The 21,881-nt window shown below is 41.8% G+C and overlaps 1 protein-coding gene across 1 annotated transcript in view; it reads left to right on the top strand.

Moving 5' to 3' along the window:
* The window catches only part of AMPH (amphiphysin), a 299,364-nt gene that overhangs the window by 233,441 nt on the left and 44,042 nt on the right, over positions 1-21,881 (top strand). The window contains exons 16-17 of the mRNA XM_064575587.1: positions 8,280-8,336; positions 13,051-13,176. Coding sequence (XP_064431657.1) covers positions 8,280-8,336; positions 13,051-13,176 — 183 coding nt within the window. The remainder of the gene's footprint in view (positions 1-8,279; positions 8,337-13,050; positions 13,177-21,881) is intronic.

Below are 21,881 nucleotides of genomic sequence, written 5' to 3'. Positions count from 1 at the left end.
TGGGTCATGAGATCCAGCCCTTCGTCAGGGTCTGCACTCAGCACAGTGTCTGCTTAGGGTTTCTCTCTCCTTCTCCTCTGCTACTCCCCCCTACCCCTTGCACTCACATTCTCTCAAATAAATAAATTAATTTAAAAATAAATATAAATAAAATAAATAGTATTCTCATTCCAAGTATCTGTTACGTCATTATCCTTGTTGGTTCTTCTTTTCATTTGTTAGCTGGTCTTTAATTGGGCATAACCATTAATTTTCAATGGCTTTGTGTAATACTATAATGGTTCTCCAACATCACATAGATCTACTACTAGAAATTCTGTATCTTATATCAAAATTTTAATTTCAATTTGCAGGCAATTTGTATTTGTATAGAGACTGAAGTATTAAAAATTATTGGGAAATGATAGGTATTAGCCTTTTCTTAAGTTTTTGTTTTTATTTTCATTCCAATATAATAAACCTACAATCTTATGTTAGTTTCAGGTAAATGGATAAAGAAGAGGTGATATATATACAATGGAATATTACTCATTGTTTTCCTTGCTTTTTCCTTTTCTTGGTCATCTTTCTCTGATTACCAGGTTTTTCAACAGATTTTTCACTACTATTTTTTTTTTAATTTCCAAGAGCTGTTTTTGTTTACTGAATATTTGTTTTTTAATAGCATCCTCTTCTTATGTCATGAATACACTTCCATTATATCTCTGGAAGTATTAATAATCATGGTCATTGGGGCGCCTGGGTGGCTCAGTTGGTGAAGCATCTGCCTTCAGCTCAGATCATGATCCCGGGGTCCAGGGATCGAGCCCTGAGTCAGGATCCCTGCTCAGCAGGGGAGTCTGCTTCTCCCTCTTCCTCTGCCTCTCCCCCCTGCTCGTGCTCTTTCTCTCTCTCTCTCACACTCTTTGTCTCTCTCTCTCTCAAATAAAATATTTGAAAAAAAAAATCATGGCCATTTTTGAAGGTCTTTGTCCACCTGGAAAGTCTTTGTTTCTTCTACTTCCTTTTTTTTTTTTTTAACTATTCAGCTTTTCCCTTTAATATTTGAGACTTTCCCTAAATGCCTGGTGATCCTGGCTTTCTACTTATGTTTATGTCCACTTAAAAGCTGATGGGAGGAGGGGGGGGAATGATGGCTGAGGAGTAGGGGACCCTATTTCAACTGGTCCCCGGAATTGAGCTGGATATCTACCAGGCCACTCTGAGCACCCATGAAACCAGCCTGAGATGTAAGAAGATCTGGATCTCTACAAACAGAATATCGCAGGCAGTTGGTTTTGAGATACGAAGCGGAGAGCCGTGATTCTGTGGGCAGATATCGGAGGATAAACGGCAGCGGGAGGGAGCCTGGACGTGGGGATCCCTACACCACCGGTGAGTGACAGCCTCACGGCTGTGGACAGGGCACAGACTTGCAGACCGGTAGCGTCAGGAAAGAACGTTAGGGCAGCCCCCGGGGTGGAGGACCAGACCGGCGGGATCACCCGCATGCAAACCGCAGCCCCCCCGGACAGAAACCGGAGCAACGGTCGCGCGCACGCGAACTGCAGCCTCCGAGTCAGAAACCCGGAGCAGCTGAGTGGCGCGCGTGAACTGGGAGTGGCTGGTGGTTTTAGAAGCACAAAGGGCAGAGACGGGCCACGACCTGGAGGCAGGACTGGTAGCGCTGCGGAGGGGCGCACAACCCAGGACGCTGCAGTTTATAGCAGCATGGACAGAAATGGAGATAGTGTAGCCTGGAGGGCTCACTGAAGAACAGACTGCGGTCTCTCTGCTCTGAGGCAGAGGGTTGGAAACGGTCTCTTCTGCTCTGACTCACGGAAGAGATGCAGAAAGCCGCCAGGGAAAGGCGCCAGAGAACAAAAGCCCCAAAGACTGATTCTCACTGAGCCCATCCCCCACCACAGGGGCGCAGGGCAACTCCACCCAAACAGGGTTGCCTGACTAACAGTGCGGCAGACCCCTCCCCCAGAAGACAGGCTGGGAAAACAAGAGGCCAGCAACCCTAAGGCCCCAAGAAAACAGGTGCATCTTGCTTGGGTTCTGGTCAATAATTCAGACTCTATACATTCCCTCAAACACCCATCAACAGAATGATTAGGAGGAGGAGCCCCCAAAACAGAAAAGACTCAGAGATTATGACTTACGCTGCAGATTTACAAATGGATACAGATATAACCAAGATGTCGGAGATAGAATTCAGGCTAGCAATTGTGAAGACAATGGCTAGAATGGAGAAATCAATTAATGGCAACATAGAGGGAGGAACATTAGAATAACGTCAAACCTATACACAGAGACCTGGCAAGACATATTCAGGGTACTATATGAGAAGAACATGCAGCCAAGAATACTATATCCGGCAAGGCTTTCATTTAGAATGGATGGAGAGATGCAGAGCTTCCACGACTGGCAGAAGCTGAAAGAATATGTGACCACTAAGCCAGCCCTGCAAGAAATATTAGGGGGGGTTCTATAAAAGGAGAAACACCCCAAGAGTGATCTACAACAGAAATTTACAGGGACAATCTATAAAAACAAGGTCTTCACAGGCAACATGATGACAATTAATTCATATCTTTCAATAATCACTCTCAACGTGAATGGCCTAAACGCTCCCATAAAATGGCACAGGGTTGCAGATTGGATAAAAAGACAAGACCCACCCATATGCTGTCTATAAGAGACTCATTTGGGGGCACCTGGGTGGCTCAGTTGGTTAAGCGACTGCCTTCAGCTCAGGTCATGATCCTGGAGTCCCGGGATCGAGTCCCACATCAGGCTCCCTGCTCAGCGGGGAGTCTGCTTCTCCCTCTGACCTTCCTCCCTCTCATGCTCTCTGTCTCTCATTCTCTCTCTCGCAAATAAATAAAATCTTAAAAAAAAAAGAGAGAGACTCATTTTGAACGTAAAGATACATCCAGACTGAAAGTGAAGGGTTGGAGATCCATCTTCCGTGCGAGCGGACCTCAAAAGAAAGCTGGGGTAACAATTCTTATATCAGACAAATTAGATTTTAAACTAAAGTCTGTAATAAGAGACACAGAAGGACACTATATCATTCTTAAAGGGTCTATCCAACAAGAAGATCTAACAATTGTAAATATCTATGCCCCCAACATGGGAGCAGCCATCTACATAAGCCAACTGTTAACCAAAATAAAGAGTCATATTGATAACAATACGTTAATTGTAGGAGACCTCAATACTCCACTCTCAGCAATGGACAGATCATCTAAGCAGAAAATCAACAAGGAAACAAGAGCTTTGAATGATACACTGGACCAGATGAACCTCATAGATATATACAGAACATTCCACCCTACAACAACAGAATACTCATTCTTCTCGAGCGCACATGGAACTTTCTCCAGAATAGACCACATACTGGGTCACAAATCAGGTCTCAACCAATACCAAAAGATTGAGATTATTCCCTGCATATTCTCAGACCACAGTGCTTTAAAACTGGAACTCAATCACAAGAAAAAATGTGGCAGAAATTCAAACACTCGGAAGCTAAAGACCACTCTGCTCAAGAATGTTTGGGTCAACCAAGAAATCAAAGAAGAACTTAAATAATTCATGGAAATCAATGAGAACGAAAACACATCGGTCCAAAACCTATGGGATACTACAAAGGCGTTCCTAAGGGGGAAATACATAGCCATCCAAGCCTCACTCAAAAAAAAATAGAAAAATCCCGACTTCACCAACAAACTCTCCACCTTAAAGAACTAGAGAAAAAGCAACAAACAATGCCTAAGCCACGCATTAGAAGAGAAATAATTAAAATTAGAGCAGAAATCAATGAATTAGAAAGGAGAAACACAGTAGATCAGATCAATGAAACTAGAAGTTGGTTCTTTGAAAGAATTAATAAGATTGATAAACCACTGGCCAGACTTATCCAGAAGAAAAGAGAAAGGATGCAAATTAATAAAATTATGAATTAAAGGGGAGAGATCACGACTAACACCAAGGAAATGGAAACAATTATTAGAAATTATTATCAACAACTATATGCCAATAAACTGAGCAATCTGGATGAAATGGAGGCCTTCCTGGAAACCTATAAGCTGCCAGACTGAAACAGGAAGAAATTGACAACCTGAATAGGCCAATAACCAGGAACGAGATTGAAGGAGTGATCAAAAACCTCCCAAAAAACAAGAGTCCAGGGCCTGATGGATTCCCTGGGGAGTTCTACCAAACATTCAAAGAAGAAATAATACCTATTCTTCTGAAGCTGTTTCAAAAAATAGAAACAGAAGGAAAACTTCCAAACTCATTCTATGAGGCCAGCATTACCTTAATCCCAAGCCAGGCAAAGACCCCATCAGAAAGGACAATTTCAGACTGATATCCCTGATGAATATGGATTCCAAAATCCTCAACAAAATCCTAGCTAATAGGATCCAACAATACATTAAAAGGATCATCCACCACGATCAAGTGGGATTTATCCTTGGGAGGCAAGGGTGGTTCAACATTCGCAAATCAATCAGTGTGATAGAACACGTTAATAAGAGGAGGGAGAAGAACCATATGGTCCTCTCAATTGATGCAGATAAAGCATTTGACAAAATACAACATCCTTTCCTGATTAAAACTCTTCAGAGTATAGGGATAGAGGGAACATTCCTCAAGTTCATAAAATCCATCTATGAAAAACCCACAGCGAATATCATCCTCAATGGGGAAAAGCTGAAAGACTTTCCCTTAAGATGAGGAACACATGAAGAATGCCCACTCTCGCCAGTATTGTTCAACATAGTACTAGAAGTCCTAGCAACAGCAATCAGACAACAAAAAGAAATAAAAGGTATTCAGATTGGCAAAGAAGAAGTCAGACTCTCTCTTTTCACAGACGACATGATACTTTATGTGGAAAACCCCAAAGACTCCACCCCCAAATTACTAGAACTCATACAGCAATTCAGTAATGCGGCAGGATACAAAATCAATGCACAGAAATCAGTTGCTTTCTTATACACTAACAATGCAACTGTAGAAAGAGAAATTAGGGAAACGATTCCATATACAATGGCACCAAAAACCATAAGATACCTCGGAATAAACCTAACCAAAGCGGTAAAGGATCTCTACTCTAGGAACTACAGAACACTCATGAAAGAAATTGAAGAAGACACAAAAAGATGGAAAAACATTCCATGCTCATGGATCGGAAGAAGAAACATTGTTAAAATGTCTATGCTACCCAGAGCAATCTATACCTTCAGTGCCATCCCGATCAAAATTCCAATGACATTTTTCAAAGTGCTGGAACAAACAATCCTGAAATTTGTATGGAACCAGAAAAGACCCTGAATCGCCAAGGAGATGTTGAAAAAGAAAAACAAAGCTGGGGGCATCACGTTGCCCGATTTCAAGCTATATTACAAAGCTGTGATCACCAAGACAGCATGGTACTGGCACAAAAACAGACATACAGACCAATGGAACAGAATAGAGAACCCAGATATGGACCCTCAACTCTATGGTCAAATAATCTTTGACAAAGCAGGAAAAAACGTGCAATGGAAAAAAGATAGTCTCTTCAATAAATGGTGCTGGGAAAATTGGACAGCCACATGCAGAAGAATGAAACTCGACCATTCTCTAACACCATACACAAAGATAAACTCAAAGTGGATGAAAGACCTCAATGTGAGACAGGAGTCCATCAAAATCTTAGAGGAGAACATGGGCAGTAACCTCTTTGACATCGCCCTACAGCAACTTCTTTCAAGATATATCTCCAAAAGCTAGTGAAACAAAAGCAAAAATGAACTTTTGAGACTTCATCAAGATACAAAGCTTCTGCACAGCAAAGGAAACAGTCAAGAAAACAAGGAGGCAACCCACAGAATGGGAGAAGATATTTGCAAATGACACTACAGGCTGGTATCCAAGATCTATAAAGAACTTCTCAAACTCAACACCCAAAAAACAAATAATCAAGTCAAAAAAAGTGGGCAGAAGAGATGAACAGACACTTCTCTGAAGAAGACATAAAAATGGCTAACGGACACATGAAAAAATTTTCATCATCATTAGCCATCAGGGAAATCCAAATCAAAACCACATTGAGATACCAGCTTACACCAGTTAGAATGGCAAAAATGGACAGGGAAAGAACAAATGTTGGAGAGGTTGTGGAGAAAGGGGAACCCTCTTACACTGTTAGTGTAGCCACTTTGGAAAACAGTGTGGAGGTGCCTCAAAAAATTAAAAATAGAGCTACCCTATGACCCAGCAATTGCACTCCTGGGTATTTACCCCGAAGACACAGATGTAGTGAAAAGACGGGCCATATGCACCCCAATGTTCATAGCAGCAATGTCCGCAATAGCCAAACTGTGGAAAGAGCCGAGATGCCCTTCAACAGATGAATGGATAAAGAAGATGTGGTCCATATATACAATGGAATATTACTCAGCCATCAGAAAAGATGAATACCCAACTTTTACATCAACATGGATGGGACTGGAGGAGATTATGCTAAGTGAAATAAGTCAAGCAGAGAAAGTCAATTATCATATGGTTTCACTTATTTGTGGAACATAAGGAATAACATGGAGGACATTAGGAGAAGGAAGGGAAAAATGGGCAGGGGGATTTGGAGGGAGAGATGAACCATGAGAGACTATGGACCTGAGAAACAAACAGGGTTTTAGAGGGGAGGGGTGAGGGGGGATTGGTTAGCCCGCTGATGGGTATTAAGGAGGGCATGTACTGCATGGAGCACTGGGTGTTATACAAAAACAATGGATCGTGGATCACTACATCAAAAACTAATGATGTATTGTATGGTGACTAACATAACATAATAAAATTTTAAAAAAAAGCTGATGGGAAACTTGTATAGGTAGGTAGAGCTCATTGACTATAGGTATTGTTCTGGAATTTTCTGGTTCATTTTTCCTACTGAGGAGCCCCTGATGTGAAATTCTATAGGCATTTTTCTTGTGCTGGTTAAATTTCTAGCTCTTCTGGTCTCCTATCTCGTGGGTACAATGGGAAGTGGATGGCAAAGAAGTTGGGGGTTGGAGGGGAGGGGCCCCGGGCTCTCAGTATTTATTATGTAAATGCTCACTTAAGCCTGCTACTTTCCTAATATACCTCTGTGTTCCCCAGTCCAGAGGCCCTCTGTTTCAGCCTCTGTGGAAGTAATGTCAAGTCTTGTGCTGTGATGAAGGGATATAGCTTGGTTTTCGGATCCATGAAAGAATTTTGAGGTCCATTTACTTTTTCAAAGACTGCCAGCCAATTGCCCATCTTTAGCACGACCCAGCTTCCATTTCCCTTGGTCCCCATGTTTCTAATTCTTGATCCTTTGGGAGTTCTGAGTAATACACTGGGTTGTGTTTTTGGCATTTCTTACATCACCTTAGGATACAGATTTTTGGGGGGTCCACCAAGTTACTTCTTCTTTCGTCTGCTTTTCAGTTTCAAAAATGTTATTGCTCTGATCTTTCTTCTCATTCTTTTTATGCTCATGGATTTATGCCTTTTTAAATTTGCTTTATGAAATTCCCTTTATTGTTTAGTTTGGATTCTGGAGGTAACAGAGATAATTGCCTCAATACAACATCTTTAACCAACTGTCATTGCCTCATCTTTTCTGTTGGGGAGCCCTGATATCAAATTCTGTGGGTACTTTTTTTTTTTTTTTTTTTGTCTTCAACTGGTCAGATTAACCAGGAAAGACTCTTCTGGTCTTCTCTCTGGTGGGTATAAGCCTGGCTACTAGCATAACGAGAGATGAATATTGTCTTCGAGATCACTGTTCCCTTAGATTTATTCCAGCTTGATTTTTTTTTTTTTTTAGGCCATTGAATACATGGTATAACATTTTTAAGTTATGGCTCATCATTAACCCATATAGAAGTCATAGCTAGGTGATAGAGTAAGATTGAATTTCTAACATTTAAGAAGTGTGAATTTGTAGTTTAGAACCACTAAATTCCAATTCAGTGTAGATGTCCAGAAGAGAAGCTGCAGAACAAAAATGACCCTTTTTTTAAAATGACTCTTACTGTACTATTGTGTGGTATCACGCTAGCCCACAGTTATGTTTAGAACATCTATTGTTAAAATTACTTTTGTATTATCTGCTTTTCTGATTTAAAATAAAAGGAGACTTCTTTAAAACTTTATAGTGTATTTATACGATTGATAGAAGCTAATTGAAATGGTATCTTTGTTGTTCTTTTTAGCAAATTAAGCTGGAACCTTCATAATTTTTCATTTTCTGTTTTCTCCCCAATTTTCAGCCCCAGGACACTTCATTATTCACAATGCAGACAGACCAGAGCATGATCTGTAACTTGGTAAGTTGACTTTGGTGTGTGTTTTGGGGGCATTGTTAGTTACTGCTGAGTGTTCTAGGGTCGATCATTCTAGATTATCGAGAGCTTGGATATCCAGAATGTGGTTTCTGCAGCCCTTTCTTTTCTAGAAAAGAGGAAGGAAAACTTCTGAAAAATCTCGCTGTGACTTTGATTTTGGTTGCTTCTATTTATAAAGGCACAGTGATCCCAGCAAAAAACAAAAGTCTCCTAGTTCTGGGCTTTAGTGGAGCCCCGTAAATCCATCAACGGCATGGATGTTTCCGCCTGAGTGTAACTTACTCCACAGGATTGGAAATGAAATCGCCTCAAGAATTCATGCTTCAGGATAGATTCCTTGCTTCTCCAGCCTGAAGCTACCTCATTTCTCATCTCCTCCCTCCATCGTGTGAGTTGTAGAAAGAAGTCACCCGTAATAGAGATGTGATTCCCCTGTTGCTGCCAAAGGACATGAGGACAAAGCTTAGCTAGGGAGTGAGTAGAAGCCGACAGAATTACTCTTAATGTCAGAGGAGATTCTGACACGATCATTGTTGCAGTTATCATGGGAAACCTTTGCTGCGGCAGCTTACTAAGGAAGTTGAAGGAAGAGGCCTTGAGTGATGTCACTTGTGAGCTTGGTGGCCGTAGGCTACATGGGATGGGGCGTTCACGAGCGTTATTTGTAGTCATTGGCTTTCCCCTAGGAATGGATCTAATTATTCCAGCTCCTGGCTTTCACATTAGAAACTTAGAATTAGATTTCAGTAGAAGAAATGTTTCTTTTTAGATGATTTCACTTCTAAGTAAGGAATTCTGTTCTGGGAAGTTTGTCTTAAAGGTTACTTTGATAATTTCTCAAAGGCCAGTACGTCTGTAATACCTTGTTGATCGATTATCATACTTTGGCCTTTTGGGCAACCAGGTGAGAAGTGGAGTCTATGTGGCCTGCAAGTAAAGATTTAAATATTTAAAGTACAAATTATGTTGGTGTTGATAATGGAGCCAGAGAGACTTATGTGTCATGTTTCATTGGTGATTTCCAGCCTGGGTGGTGGAGTAAGGGTTATACCAACACTGGAGGATGAGATTTTTAATTATCAGTTGTGAATGGGTCAAGAGAAAAATGGAGAAATACTGGTATAAAAAGAAAGGCAGTGGATCATAATTAAACTCACACCTATTTCTTTGATGCAAAAATCCAGGCATAGAATCCAGTGGTTTTTAAGTTTCTTAAACCATCTTCCTACTGCCCACAGCTTCTTGTGGCAACTTCCATTGGCTGCCCTTTGGTATCTTTGTTGTTTGGTAAGTTGACTTTGGTGTGTGTTTTGGGGGCATTGTTCTCTGAAGCAGACATTTTGCACCTTCTTTCTATTGTGGAACTTGGCTTTGTCATGTCCAGCACTGCAGATGCTGCTAATATTAGCTAATTCGAGGAACTAGGAAATCATAGCGAAACCACGTCTCCGCCTGTGTTGTGATTCTATAGGATCATCCCAGGAGCAGGACAGTTTCCCAGCATTTGGTTCACTGACTGAGTAAGGTGAAGGCTGAAGTTGGTAGTTGACTGCACATCTCCTCAGTCTGCATTTTTATGGCCCCACAGGACATCCCTTGAGTATAAGTTTAAACTCTGCAAACCTTTTTCAGGGCTCAGTTACCTCGATGGCCCTTTGCAGTTCTCACTAAATTAGCTCTCCCAAGTTTGGAAAAGCAGGACTCTAAGGCAAGTGCCATCCTGGAATGTGACTAGACTCTTACGCCCACTCCCAACCTATGTCCTTCATGGGCAATGACCTGCTTTCCATCTTATGACAGAGGATACTGGAAAATGTGCAGTGAGGCTCCACTTCTCATTTTGTTCTAAAGAAGGAATTCCATTTGTGTCTCAGAGCTAAACCATTGTGACATCCCACTGCCTCCAATAAATTTAGAGTATACTTTTCCTTTGTGTGATGATCACCACCCCAGCAAACAATAGGAAATGATTACCAGCGCTCCCAAATGAGGATGGCATGCCATCAACCCATTTGCAAGGTCTCTTCAGAGAGGCATCTTGTAGAAAAAATGTGGGTAGAAGCAGGGCATAGTTCTTTTTTTTTTTTTAATTTTTTTTATTATTATGTTATGTTAATCACCATACATTACATCATTAGTTTTTGATGTAGTGTTCCATGATTCATTGTTTGCATATAACAAACTGCTCCCTGCAGAACATGCCCTCTTTAATACCCATCACCAGGCTAACCCATCCTCCCACCCCCCTCCTCTTTAGAACCCTCAGTTTGTTTTTCAGAGTCCATTGTCTCTCATGGTTCATCTCACCGATTTCCCCCCCTTCATTCTTCCCCTTCTGCTATCTTCTTTTTTTTTTTTTTTTTAACATACACTGTATTATTTGTTTCAGAGGTATAATTCTGACGGGACTATCTTAGATTTTTCCATGAGATGTGGTTCACGATTTACCTTTGCTTTTTTTCTATCTTGACAATGTATTTACAATTTTACATTATCTTAGAAGGAATCGAAGGGTGACTTCTATTTCTAATTTGGAGTAGTTGATTTTATGTGCAATCATGCTATCATGTTTCATCCTTACTCATCATTGAGTGAGTTATATTTGTCCCCCTAGAATTTAAGTTGTTTAATTGCATAGCTATATGGTAATATCTAGTGTGATATGCTAATATAGGGGAAATGTGGTGACTTGTGGGGACATAACCAATCCTATTATGCTTCTGTTGCATTGTTTGATTTCAGCAAGCAAATGCAATTCAGCTGCTATGCAAAATCACTTACTTATTGTTGCCTTACATAAAACTTGAAAATTTCTCTGGACTTCCAGGAAATCCAGGCTCTGATACAGATATTTTTTCATTTTAAGTTATTTTTTTTTTTTATGTCTAGTGATGTATTTATTTGACTTCGATTTTGAAACTTCTCTTGGCTCCTTATCTGGCTTTAGGCTTTCTCCTTAGACACTCAGCCCACAGGGGGACAGCCCTCTGCATTGAGTTTCTTGGTGCTTTGTCAAATTACCCTTCCTAACCTTGTTGTGTAGGTCATTTGATACCATCCTCTCATAGCAAATCACCTGACTTCCAAACTGTAAGGTCATATCCTGAGAGCTTACAGTATCTCTTTGCTGCTCTCGAAACCATGTTCCATAACGAAGGTAATTCTTATTGAACAATAAAAGTGAAATCTTTTCCCATAAAAACTCCTGAAAATATATTAGAGCGAATTTTATCTCATTCTTTCTTAAAAATTGTGTCAGATCACCCCTTAAAGGTTATAAAAGCCCGTAAAAATATCACATCTCTGCACACTTACCTACCAGAGTGTCCTTTCTTTTTTTATTATGCTCTTGTAAAGGGAAGGGTGGTGTGGGATCAAGGCACGAATCACAGTGGAGCGTTTGGTGGGGGGCACAAGAGAAACAGTTTGTGTATTTATCCAACACTAAGCTATTTGTTACTCATTTCCTGTAATCTCAGTCGAACTTCCCCATCCCTTCTCTATGGAACTTGCCATGTGCACCAAGCTCCGCGAGCAGGTATGAGAGAGAACTGGAGGAGGGCTCTTCGTTGCTTCTGCCAAGAGAGCCTGACAGAAGTGAACTGACTTCTCCAATCACAGTAGTTACTGGAGACTTCTTACTCCTCTAGGAAAACATTTCTCAACTTTCTTACAGTTTGAATGTCCTGATGGGAAAGAACCTTAATGTGCCTTCTCATGGCCATCCATTTAGTGAAGTAATGCTGCTAAATAAACGTGCTTACGTTAGTCAAAACTGAAAAGAGGAAACATTTTCAGTAGCTGTGGTGATGACTGTGTTGGCTGTGGTGGTTTTAATGGCCTGTTGTGACTTAACATTTTACATTATCTTGCGCTAATTTTAAAACGAACAAAGTCTGCAGCTAGGAGAGTCCAGAGGTTGATTCAGCATATACTTGGAGGATGTCTGTGAGTAAAGGTCACAGTGGGATGGAAAGACGTCACTCTTGTCCACACAATTAGAAGTGCCTAATTGGTACCAGAGAGAATATGACCCTGTGGTTCATTACAGATTTAGGAAAAGAAATGGATTGCTAAGAATTTGTTGGGGGCAGGGGAGAAATGGAATAAGAAACTGAACAGGAAAGTATCTATGCTTGTGGTGGCTACTTGCCACGTCCCAGCCAAAGCAGTGGCAACAATGGCTTTGTAACGACCTACTCATGCAGATGAACACATTTTGATCTGAATATTGGGATGACCCCTCAATTTTGGGTGCAGTGCATATCAACAGAACTGGGAGGTCCCCAAACCACGTGCCTCTGGGCTCTTCCTCCTTTCAACTGGCAGAGGTGGGGAGCTCCTAGGATCTCCTCTCTCTCTGCCAAATAGCAGAGAGTGCCACTTTAGGATCTCTTATAGATGTCATCAAGTTGCAAGTAAGTACAATGAGTAACCAAAATGGTAAGTCTTTGTCTAACTTCAAGGGAAACGACAGTGCTTGGTGATGCGAAAGAGAGGCTTAATAAGAGTCCATTTCTAGACTTTTCAGTGAAGGGCTCATGATGCCAAATGTGGGGCTTTCTTCCAGTACAGATTTAACGAAGCTAGTTGCCTATAGGATGATGAAGAAAGTCTTAATTGCCCAGTATTCTGTGATGTTATCTGTTCACATGTTGAATCTTTTTCCTCTAACGCTCAAAACAAACAATCAAAGGCTGAATCTGAACAGGCTCCACCCACAGAGCTGAAAGCAGAGGAGCCCCCTGTCGCTGCCGCACCTGCCGTTGGGCTGGACTCTGGACTGGACGCCCAGGCTGAGGAGCCAGTGGAGGGGGCAGTGGTGAGCGCCACCCCCCTCTCACCCTTCCCTGCTTCCCCTGCCACAGCCCTGCTCATCTCATGGTCTCATTTCTCCCTTCTCATCCATGTTCCACTTGGGCCAAATCACTTCCTCGTCTGCCATGGCTCCCCAGATTCAAATAGTCCTTGTGCCTTTGACAGTGAAACTTCATTCTCTTTTATGTTTTTAAGAGGAAGATATCCAGAGACCTGATCTTACGAACTAGAGAGAAATGTCACGTAGCCACAGGCTTGGTTCTCAAAAAAGGATGCCTCCATTCTCTTCTGAGATGCTCTGATTCATGGTAGATAGTTGTGGAACTCACAAATAACCAGCCTTGTCAGTGCTGTGCTCTACCTGTGATGGATAGAGATGTGCCTCCAGTGAGGGACCAACCTGCAGGGGCCGAACAGAAGGATCATAACTTTGTTGCTTGTGTCTACATATTGATTTCTTATAATACTAGTTTTGTAGGTTGGTTAAGTCCTGACAAGGGATTAAAATCCCATATTAAAAATCCTTGAATCTATAAAGGTTCCTATGTGTTGTATAACCATTTCTTCAATATCATGTCTGATATTGGCTCTTACAAAAAGAGGGACCTTGAGGATGTAGAGGGTGGGAACCCTTTGTCTGCTTGGAAACCTGCTCTTACCCTGTTCCATACAGCCGTATACCACACCACATCACACACAAACTGGGATGAGCTCTGTGTGCACCATGTTGAACTGGGTAGTGTAACACTCAGGAAAATGTAGGATAATACTAAGGAAACTTTGATTCAAAATACTCATGGAGAGGGGCACCTGGGTAGGCATTGGACTCTTGATCTCAGCTCACGTCTTGATCTCAGGGTCGTGAGTTCAAGCCCCACGTTGGGCTCCACACTGGGCATGGAGCCTACTTAAAAAAAAAAATAACTCAGAGAGAGTGAAAGATAGTTTGTTGACAAAATATAGTTAAAATATTTCCCAAGAATCTCAATCAGGTTACCATTTCCTACAGCCTTTATAGAATCTGTACAGAGATGAAAACCAGTCTCCCTCTCCCCCAAAATAACATTGACTAGATTAGGTAACTAGAGAAATATAAGTTATATTTAGCTATTATTTGTTGTTGTTATTTCACTAGGAAGAGGGTAGGTCATCTGTCAAATCTATAGTTTATTAATAGACTAGAAAAATAAATAGTAGGGCAAGATAGTGATGGGAAATACAGATTAAGAATAACTCAAGCAAAATGATCATGTTTTCCGGGCCCCTGGGTGGCTCAGTTGGTTAAGCAACTGCCTTCAGCTCAGGTCATGATCCCAGGGTCCTGGGATCGAGTCCCACATCGGGCTCCCGGCTCAGCGGGGAGCCTGCTTCTCCCTCTGACCCTCTCCCCTCTCATGCTGTTTCTCTCCCGCTCACTCTCTAATAAATAAATAAATAAATAAATAAATAAATAAATAAATAAATAAATAAATAAATAAAATCTTTAAAAAAAAAATGATCATGTTTCCCATTTAAAGATACAGAGATAAAGATACCAAGTCCTGTAGGGAAAATAAGAAATGTGTTCTTCTAGTTTAAGTCCCTCTTGCAAGTGCTGCTTACATGGACTGTGGATTGGGGAGTGCTGAGGCTCCAGGCTCCAGCGTCCACTTTTTCTCCCAGATCCACTAGTGATCTCTGTACTTCAGTGCAGAGGGGGCCCTTTCATTTGGTGTCTGATTGTGATCTGTCCTCCAGCTTAGCTTTAAGATTATTTAATAACCAAGGAAGGGAAAGATACTGTTGATTTTGTTTTACTACTGTTACAATTTAAAAAAGAGATGTGATTTTTCAAAGAATATGGATGATACCAAGGAGTTAGAAAGATACTGATGAGGTCCAGATGTTATTTAGAAATTGCTTCGCTTCCAAAAAGTTCTTACCAGTTTCTATTTTGAAAAGTAGCAGACTTCCACCTCACCGGTGCTTTTAAACCACATTGGTTCCAAGGCCCAGACTACTCAGTGTAAGGCTTAATGCCAAAACACCCATGGTTTTGAGCACAGCTGTTTGACGTTGTGCAGTAGCTAGGAAGTGTGAAATGGACAAGCTCACATGTTAAATATGGGCTGGAATGTTGACTGTCCGTGATCACCTCTCCGAGGGCCCTGGCTTCATACTTTGTGCACCTACCCTTATTTTAACAGACATATAGAAGTAGGTTTTTGTTTTTCAGACTCCAAATTCATTGGTTTTCCAGCGAACAATATAAATAGCTACCAGTCATTAAGTAGCTACTATATCATACCTACTATAAAGATTTATAATCTTTTTAACCAAGGGTGATTTTATTTTATTTTTTTATTTTATTTTATTTTATTTTAAGATTTATTTATTTGACAGCGAGAGAGGGAACACAAGCAGGGGGAATGGGAGAGGGAGAAGCAGGCTTCCCACCGAGCAGGGAGCCCAATGCGGGACTCGATCCCAGGACTCTGGGATCATGACCTGAGCCGAAGGCAGACGCTTAACGACTGAGCCACCCAGGCACCCCACCAAGGGTGATTTTAAAAATATTTAACAAAGTGTACAGTACAGAGGTACCTGGGTGGCTCAGTTGGTTAAGCGTCTGCCTTCGGCTCAGGTCATGATCCCGGGGTCCTGGGATCGAGTTCCACGTCAGGTTCCCTGCCTGCCATTCCCCCTGCTTGTGCTCTCTCTCTGCCAAATAAATAAATAAAATCTTTAAAACAAAAACAAAACAAAGTGTACAGTACAACCATCAACCATCACTAAAACCAGCTTCCCTAATGTTGGGTAAGGAGATATTTGACAGCATTCTTCCTTCTGAAAATACTTGTCTCCTAAAGCTTAACTTTAGAGAATCAACTGGATTCCTTGTGAAACGTAAGGCAAATTTGGAGAGTCTTGTGAAAGATTCAGGCACCTGCTGAGACCCAGAGGCTATGTAGGTACAACCCACCTGTGAGCCACCGTCTCTGAGAAGAAAAAGCTAGAGTAGTTCACTTCTCCATCTTCATATAGTCTGAACAATAATAGTACAAGATACCAGAGGGCAGCTTACCTCAGTTTGCCTAATGCTCATCCAAGGTGCTACTGTCTGTGTGTTTTACTTATTTTTTTTAAAGATTTTTTTTTCATTTTGAGAGAGAGAAAGCAAGCATGACCGAGGGTATGAGAGGGGCAGAGGGAGAGGGAGAAGCAGGCTCCCCGCTGAGCAGGGAGCCGGATGAGGGACTTGATCTCAGGATCCTGGGATCATGACCTGAGTCAAAGTCAGACACTTAACAGACTGGGCCACCCAGGCACCCCCATCTGTGTGTTTTAAATTGACATATTTGAATCAAGTCAACTCTTCCCCATGTTCGCTCTTGTACTTAAGAAAATACCATCATATAGAATGTATTTTTGTTCTCTAAGGTAGATTTATAGCTTCTTTGTTCTGGTTGTAATAATCTAAGATAATATTAGGGTTATTTGTTCTAAAGAAAGTCTCCTCCTTTGCTAGATGTGTGATATTTAGTTATAAAGACATAAAAAATCCACATTGTGTCCTGAGCATTAATTAATAGGTTGGCTATGGCTGTCATCAGTCAGGATTAGGTTGATGTGACCTTTTGAGGTCATCCTTTTTGCTGCCAAAATGTCAGCACACAGTTATTATTTCGAATCTTGGCAGTGCATTTCATATAAGGTGAAGTTTGTGGTGGTTTAGTTAAAAAAAAAAAGAGGCAAATGTAATTTCAAAAACAGGGAATTTAAATCTGGGGCTTTCAAGCAGTTTAACTATTACACTTTTGTTTGTTGTTTTAGTTTTTCCCTACAATACTAAATTGCACTTGTATATCTACTGTATTTTAAAATGTATATGCATTTTAAAAGCCAACACTTGTTTCTTGTCCAGATGTTTCCATGTTATATAAGTAACGAAAATCATCTTTAGGAAAATAAATGATTAATATTCGTCTCAGATATATATCAGATAATTAGGTTAAGAATCAGATAAAGATTTATCTTTTTAACCAAGGGTGATTTTAAAAATATTTAACAAAGTGTACAGTACAGAGGCACCTGGGTTGCTCAGTTGGTTAAGCGCCTGCCTTTGGCTTAGGTCATTGATTCCATTTTCTTGTAGAGAGTCACATTGTAATTTTTTCTAAATTTCTGTCAGCTCCTGTATTTTGACGTGCACTGGACCAAAGCATGTTTTGTTTTGTTTTGTTTTGTTTTGTTTTGGCCTATTGTTTTTAAAGAAATACACTGCAATTCAATTTAGGGTTATCATCATTTCTAAAACATAAATGGGAAAAAGATCAAGATAAAGATGTTTTTAGAATTGGTGGAGAACCCTGGAAGATGAAACACTGGCCTATTATTTTGGGGCCTACTTTTGTGTTCGCTGCGTTTGATTTTTTGAAAACATCACCAGACTTAAGCTGACTTGTCAAGACCACTTTCAACCACCAAATATATATGTATATATGCCAGACCACAGTCTATGAACTTCATCGTGCCAGAAAGATTTCTTTCGGCTTGAATCAAAGGCATGTGCTCGTTTCTTCCTTCATTCAGTTGACAAGTATAATTTGAGTCCTCTCTAGATGTCAGGCTTTGTTCCGATCTAGGGGAGATGGTGATGGCAGGCAGTAGGCACGGCTCCTGCCACCCTTGTTCACAAACACTGGTGGTGGAGGAGGCCAAGACGGCACAGCCATCGGGATTTCCTCGGGGATGGTCCTGTGCACGGGAAAGAACATTTCAGTTTTCTCCTCGTGTGGAGTAAACACGAGAGTGGGGCTCCCACTGTGCCTCCAGGTATGAGCCCCCAATAGGTCAGAAGAAGGCCTAAGATCACAGGAAGCCAGAGGAGCTTGATTTTTTGTCTGCCGTTCGTGGTCGTAGAATTATGTCCAGACTCAAAGTGCTCACTCTGAAGCATGCTGTAAATTAAATTAAATATACATATGCCTTGGAAATGATGTACCTTACTACCTTCCTTAGGAAAAATAAAGCCCCTTCTTGAACAGGCCTGGGTGAGGGTTGTGCACTATTATCGTTTGTTCTAAGTGCGATACTTAGAGGTGAATATCAGGTTTCAGGTGGTTCTTCCATTGTTGCGGAGCTCTCTGTAGATGATGGGTGCCTAGTGATTTTTTAAGTGTTAGTCTTGGTGTGTGCTTTTTTTAAAAATGAGGTGAAATTCACATAATATAAAATGAATCCATTTAAAGTGAACAGTTTGGCTTTAGTACATTCATAATGTTGTACAACTGTTAACCTCTGTCTGGTTCCAAAACACGTCATCACCGCAAACCTCCTACCCTTTAAGCAGTTACTCCATCCCCTCCCCAGCCCCTGGTAACTGCCGATATGCTTTCTGGGTCTGTGGATTACCTACTCCTGGATAGTTCATATAAATGGAATCATACAATGAGTGACGTTTTCTGTCTGTCTTGGTGTAAACTTTTTGTCACATAGGAAATCTTGTGTTTCATGGCTTGACATTTTTAACAGGGCTTTGGTTGCAATTAACTGGGATAAAAAAAAAAACTCCCCTATCCTCTCTTCTTAGTGTATGTTGGCTCAATTCACAAGCCCACGCGGAAACCATGCCTGGCCATCAGCACACTTGGACAGCCTGTGTAAGACCAGACCCATTCAAATGTTAAAAAGACAATAATGCCCACCTCCCCTCCCCCTGCAAACATCAATCCCTGTCCCTCCCCACACGTCAAGAGTTAGATGTGGCAGACGACTTCTACTGGCTCAGCCCTCTCACTCCATGGGTGACAGCGTGGAGATTTATCTAGTCCATGGATAATGTGGAGCTGAACAACCAGACCAGCGTGTGTTCCCATTCTGCGTCTGCTTCTTGCCCTTTCTTGTTCAATCTACCCTCCCAGCTCCCCCCAGGGCAGAAGGGCCCCTTACACGGACCACTCCTCATGAGTGAACACGATTTGGAACCAAATGTATGATCAGGAAAAAATGCTCGTTTTGAGATCAGAGAAATTTTCTCTGACAAATTGCCTTCTGTTCTCATAAGTCCCAAGTGGCTCAGATGCTTTCTTTGAGACTTACTTTGTGTGGCCCGAAGGGAAAGTCGGTCTGACTGGAATAGCAGGAGAGCAAGGTTAAAGTAAACAGGGGCCATATTGTAATCGTAGATAGCACTGAGTGCTGATGTTTGACGTGTTCTCTCACAGCAGCCCTGGGAAATTGGCTTTATTTCGGTATTGTTGCCCCATTTTACAGGGTAAGGAAACGGAGACACAGAGTTTAAGTGATTTAACCAAGAACACACGAGGAAAGTGGTAACATGAAATTCAAATCCTGGCAACTTAATCCATAGACAGCCATCTCTTGACTACACCAGATACTATGTTTTTTAAAAGGGCAGGCTTTCCAGAAGTATATTTATAGACCTGTTTCACATAAACATCTTACGAAAGCCATCGGGGTCACAACTAGGTGAAATCTGTCCATGCTGACATCGGCACATCCTACAACCAATGTTTAGATCCAGTGGAAGTCCCTGGTTTGTAGCTGAAGGGGCAAAATGAAAGCAGAAGTGCTTGCGCAGGCTTAGCCTTGAGCTTCTTAGAAGGAACGTGTGTTCTAGTCCCCTACTTTGGATGTAAAGCAAGTATCAAAGAGGATGTAAAAGAAAGACCCCTGAATTGAGAGTCTGGAGCATTGGTTCCATGGTTAACCAGTGAGGTGGCCCTGGATAAATTATTTCACCCTTCTCTGCCAGTTTTCTGAGAGTGCTGTACCTGTTAAACTCTTATGTTCTCTTCCTGTGTTCAAAAATCTACAACTTATTACATTAAAAAAATTAAGGATTTCCAAATCCCTTGTGATATTTGCTAGGCAGTTGGCATGACAGATCATCCCAGTGTAGGTTTTACTTACCAATGCCACAAGCTATTCAAAGGCTACAAAAACATAGGGTTGGCAATTGGGTCTTCCAAGGGCCACCATCTGCTGCCTACCCTTCCTCAAGATTCAGTCTCTAGTCTGTCATCTGGGCGGGTTCTAGGCTGCCCCAAAAGGTGCATGTGGTTTTTGGCAGGGTCAAGGGTGGGAGTTTTGCCGAAAGACCATGATGACATTTAGGTGATTTGCAGATCACCATTTTTGGTCTAGTCTCTGGGTTGGTCTGGCGGCCCCACCTTCTGCCGCCGAAGCCTGGGTCCACTCACAAGAAGGCAGTCTGAGCAGTGGCAACAGATGCTTCATGGATCATTCAAAGATAATGGGGCCAGGGGCAAGGTCAACTGTTCATTGCACCGTAAAGGCATTTTCCTTAATGATGCTGTCTTTTGTGACTGGCTACTTTGGAAACTAGGTCTTGCTCATGGCGCCATCTCTTGAGAGTGCACAACACACCGCATTCACCTTTGCTTCGAAAGAGAAATCCACCTTTCCTTCGAAAGAGAAATCCACCTTTCCTATCCACATCTTTCATAGACTTTGCAAACAAACCTCTGATTCAACCTTCCGTGTTCTACTACGTATCATTATTGGATATTCGGCCATGACCTGAAAGGCCAGATGCACCAAAAACACATTAACGGTGAAGATCTGAAGTTCTGCAGAGAAGTGTGGTGCTCATTCAGACAGGCGTTGTCATGGCAGCAGTGCTGCCTGTGGCCGAGCTGCGCTGGGACCCGGCTGCTGAGGGTTCACAATGCGCTGCAGGCAACTCAGGGAGTAGATTGAAAGAAGATGATTGAGATGAAGTCAAGAGGAAGAAAACCACTAACTTCCTTTATAGAAAGACCCCATGGATATATCAAATGAAGTTCTTAGTACCAGGTGCCGCCTTGGACAGGAGCACCACTGGAGGCATGGTGTTCCGGGGGCGGGGGGGCGGTGCTCACCTCTGCCATCCTGCTGAAGGAAACTGAGGACCTGAGCTGTTCTAAGTAGAGTTTGTGTGAAGAGGAGCACTGGCCACCAGCCTGTGGCTCAGTACATCAGTCTCTGGGGCTGTAATGACGCTAGCTGCCTCTTAGGCTTTTCTTTAAAATGCATCTGGAGGAAAATCCTGTATTTCCGTAGAAATGCTTGGCTCTTCAGACAAATCAAGGGCTCACATTGGATCCAGATTAAGGGATGGCCAGGAAAAGGCAAGGATCACCTATGACCAAATTCCCTCTGTGATATAATTTATCTCCCTTTGTACTTCCCAGAGGGGCTCAGAGGTCACTCCAGCTCTCATGCTGATGAGTGCAAGAATCAGAACTAAAACTCGGATCCCCAGTTGTCTCGGCAGTGGTACTTCATTCTATCCTGTTTCCTCCCCTGTAGGATGGGTTAGATGAGTCCTGTGGTCCTTCCAGCTTTGGGAGCCTACTCATCTCTAACCTGTGAACACAACTGTGAATGTCCAGGTGCCGAATTTCTAATTCTGCAGTGTAGTGGATAAAGCCAGGAGATGGTTGATCTACTTTCCCATTCCACACATACTTTTCTAAACAATGAGTCTGTGGGCCGACGGGCAAAACTAATGTTAAGGGATATTCTCTCCGACCAAGCACTTCTCGTTAACTTTCTATCATGTAATTAGCTCTTAATTAAGAAGGATTTTATGACATGTTTGCTTAGGTACCCAATAGTACATGTAAATGAGTATTTTATTTATAAACTATGAATCTCATTTTAAAGGGTAGCATTCCAAGACTGTAAGTGAATGTATTCTAG

Source organism: Mirounga angustirostris, unplaced genomic scaffold (assembly GCF_029215605.1).
Source record: "Mirounga angustirostris isolate CCGP_5_RB_7025 unplaced genomic scaffold, mMirAng1.0.hap1 SCAF_12, whole genome shotgun sequence".
Taxonomy (NCBI): Eukaryota; Metazoa; Chordata; class Mammalia; order Carnivora; family Phocidae; genus Mirounga; species Mirounga angustirostris.
This window is presented reverse-complemented; position numbering and strand designations above follow the sequence as displayed.